Here is a 3,640-nt window from a genome sequence, read left to right as displayed (position 1 = left end):
AACTTCTTGCAGGACTTCTCTACAAGTGAACAAGCCCAAGTCCATTCACTGGGCAACTCAAACAATAATCATTAGAAATGTAAGGAGAGCAACCACCATCATAACTAATACATTTGAAAAAACGTATATTTCCAGATCCCCGCCGTGAGTAGCGGTGATGACTTTGACTGGTGATTGAGCTTTTCAAATCTCCTCTGTCAGTCTAGCCAATAAACACGTAAATACTGGTCAAAAATGGGGTCCCAATCCCATCGTGGCTTGGCCTAACTGCAAGAAAATGGGAAGTGGAATTGTCAGACTTCAATTTCTCGTTAATTTCTGTTCATGTTTAGTCTATAAATATCGTTTGCAATTGGCTCTTAACTGCAATATAACTAACCACTTGAATTCAAGAAAATAAAGCCTTGTGTGCAAGAAACTTAGGCTCCCATTATCATCACCATGGCTTCATATCAAGGTTTAAAGAGATTGGTGGGGATTTTTGTTCTTGCAATTGCCTTCTGCATGCAAGCCGTCCAAGGTTAGTGAATTTCTTGTTTCAAGAATTACAACACATATTGCCATTTTAGTCTTACTCTTCAATGAATCTTCTTTTTTATGATTAGAAAATAGTATGCTAAGACTTCCATGTCAAAATCATGTATTGTACATGCAAAATTTTTGTAAAACATTATATTGATTTGCAATTAGTATGCCATGTCGTTTTAGCCTGTCCTGGCCCTTTATACCTTGTATCCATGAAATTAGTATGAGTTGTGGGCTGTGGAGATCGACGTTTGAAGCTCAACCGTCACATCAGTTGAGCTCATCCTCTTTGTAGCTCGTCGTATTGACCTTGGTTACCCACTTCTAGTCAACCCTTGACTCTTGAACTCAAAGATTTACCTTGACATGGTCAACTCATCCATTTCAGTCATGATGAACACGATTTGACTTTGACGGTGCCAAAAATATTTTTTCATTAAAAAAAAAAAAGAAAAAGAAGCACAGTATGAAATTATTGATCCCTAATATTTAAACAAATGCAAGTTGGTCTTCGAGCTTGTATTATAGATACCCTATCAGTCCAAAATTGAAACAGTTCAAATCTCTTTTGAATCCTCAACCTTTAACGGCGATTCTTTCCATCCTACATCGTCATGACCTTTGCAGTGTGTAGTATTCTTTGTAGCAGATCGATATTAATACATAATTGCATTGGATTTGTTCTTTTCTATATTTTTAAATGATATCACAGGAAAAATATCTTGCGAGAATTTGAACAAAGACTCTTGTGCCTTCGCAATATCATCTTCCGGCAAGCGCTGCGTGCTGGAGAAGCACATGTGCAGAACCGGTTATGAAAAATATTCATGCCGAACTTCAGAAATCGAGGCTGAAAATCTCAAGGAGTGGATTGAAACTGATAAGTGTATTAAGGCCTGTGGCTTGGATAGAAACGCGCTGGGAATTTCATCAGACGCTCTTTTGGACTCTCATTTTACCCAAAAACTATGCTCAACACAATGCTATGGTGGCTGCCCCAACATTGTTGATCTCTACTTCAATCTTGCTGCTGGGGAAGGTAATACTAATATTCACACACACACACACACACGGACAAGCAAGACCAAGAGCACAAACTTGTTATCAATTATATATACCATAGATTGAAACGCATAACAAGTTCATAGGATCCCCTTTTTACGTCCCTATGTCCCTTGTGTGACAACATGGTGGCAAAATGAGAAAAAGTAGTTCTCCGCTATAGAAACGATGTCATTTTGAGAAAAAAAAAATAATAATAAACAATTAAAGCATCTTTTCAAAATTTTCTTTTGTGAAAATAATTATTGTCCATAACATTCTTAATCCTTATGGATTATTTGATAGGTGTTTACCTTCCCAAATTATGTGAAGCAAAAGGAGCAAATGCACGTCGAGAAATGAGTGAAATCAAGAGCTCTGGAAATGTTGCACCTGGCCCTGAATCAGGATTCAAGTCTGTAAACTTCAAAGATGCCCCAGCAATGGCTCCTTTTTGACATGCATACGTTTTGACTAGTGTATTACACCGAACAAGTCAAGAAAACTAGTGAGTTTTTCCAATGTGTGTTGTATAACATTATACGAAGGACATAAATTGATCACCATGATACTCAATGAATAAGGTGATGATCGATACTCAATAAAAGACGCTAATGTATGAGAGTTTGTATTAATAATTATTCTATCTTTTGAATAAATTTGAGTGATTATAAAATGGCAATGAGTACCTCTTACAACTAACTAAGTTTTAAGATAATATGTTAAGGTTCGAAATAGGCCTGGGTGCGGTTTGGTTTGTGTTAGTTTCAACTCCAACCCGAAACCGAAATCAAATTAGTCAGTTTGGACAGAACTAAGCCACTCTAACTCTTAAACCAAACCAAATATTTGGTTTGGACTTTTAGTCCAAATTAAATTTTTAAAAAAAAATTGTTCGAGTTTTAAGCGCACTTAAATTACAAGAACTAAAATAACCAAATAATTTTATATTATAAGATCTATTGACTAACAAATTAAATCAAATTAATAGAGACGGGTCAACTGAATACTTAATTTTTTTTTCTTTTTATTTATTATGTAGTCTGACTACCTATATATGAAAAAATGCTAAGTATAATATAATAAACTTGTGAAAGAAAAATTTCAGTGCTATTACTTATCAGCAATATAATAGATTGGAGGAAATCGAGATATGGTCATGAGATTAAAGTTTATCTTTTGATTTTTTTCCTTAAATTAAAAAAAAATGTGAACACGCAAGTGAGTTTGGTTGTTTTGGTTATCTAACGGTTTGAGACTTCAAACCATGACTGAACCAACCCACCATGGTTTTGTTTAAAAGAAAACCAAACCAAACCAATTACTTGTGTCGAACCAACCCTAGTCGGTTCGGTTTGATTGGTTTGATCGATTTTTCAATTTTTTTGCCAGGCCTAGTTCGAACCCTGAACCTTCAAATGTTAAAGGCGTGCTTCCAAAACATGTTTCTCTTTGAAAAACCTATCGTTCGACCCAATTAACACCTAGAAGGGGCGTGAATAGGTGTTCTTGCAGAATTAAAAACTTTTTGAATAATTCATGCAACAAGTCACACAAATTATAATTTGTCCAGATTAATTCACGTGCTTTATCTACCTATGTTGGATTACCATTGACAAGTAAATAAATTAAAGCGGTAAAAACACAATAAACATGTTGACGAAGAAACCCAACTGGGTAAAACCTCCGGGCACAAGCCAGTAGAGATTCACTATTGTAGAAACCAACTTATAGCACGCCAGACATCATTGACACTCTCAATTTTCTGACCTCCTTGCTGTATGAACTCAAGACCCTCCTGGATTTTGCAAATCCGTGCTAAATCCCAGCCTTGTATAATTTCTACCTCCCGTGAATCGCCACGCACTCCAGCTCTTCAAGCAAATCCTTCCCGGATCTTCAAACTGATGATCTTCTGGAAGTTTAATTGGAGTTGTGAGACAGGTGTTTTGGGGTTTATGGATTTGATGTTTTTACTCAACAAGCCAAGGATTGGTATGAGAATAATGAAGGATTTCTTTGGCTTTTGATCCTTGGAGAGAATGATTTGGATTTTTGGTTGCCAAGGAATTGA

General features: G+C 36.0%; 1 protein-coding gene across 1 annotated transcript; it reads left to right on the top strand.

Moving 5' to 3' along the window:
- The first annotated feature begins 320 nt into the window (after positions 1 to 320).
- Positions 321 to 2,242, top strand: LOC111373624. The gene is made up of 3 exons (XM_022996177.1): positions 321 to 520; positions 1,238 to 1,564; positions 1,873 to 2,242. The coding sequence occupies exons 1-3, from the start codon at positions 442 to 444 to the stop codon at positions 2,022 to 2,024; spliced, it is 558 nt and encodes a 185-aa protein (XP_022851945.1). The 5' UTR covers positions 321 to 441; the 3' UTR covers positions 2,025 to 2,242.
- The last annotated feature ends 1,398 nt before the right edge of the window (positions 2,243 to 3,640 follow it).

This window comes from Olea europaea, unplaced genomic scaffold, assembly GCF_002742605.1.
Source record: "Olea europaea var. sylvestris unplaced genomic scaffold, O_europaea_v1 scaffold1148, whole genome shotgun sequence".
NCBI lineage: Eukaryota > Viridiplantae > Streptophyta > Magnoliopsida > Lamiales > Oleaceae > Olea > Olea europaea.
Note: the sequence above shows the minus strand (reverse complement) of the source record. Positions and strands in the feature narration are given on the sequence as shown.

What these genes read in the sequence shown, in the direction of transcription:
- LOC111373624 (XM_022996177.1), top strand. Translation starts at nt 442, where the DNA reads ATGGCTTCATATCAAGGTTTAAAGAGATTGGTGGGGATTTTTGTTCTT. An exon ending in CTGCATGCAAGCCGTCCAAG is followed by an intron (nt 521 to 1,237) that starts GTTAGTGAATTT and finishes ATGATATCACAG; the next exon opens with GAAAAATATCTTGCGAGAAT. An exon ending in CAATCTTGCTGCTGGGGAAG is followed by an intron (nt 1,565 to 1,872) that starts GTAATACTAATA and finishes ATTATTTGATAG; the next exon opens with GTGTTTACCTTCCCAAATTA.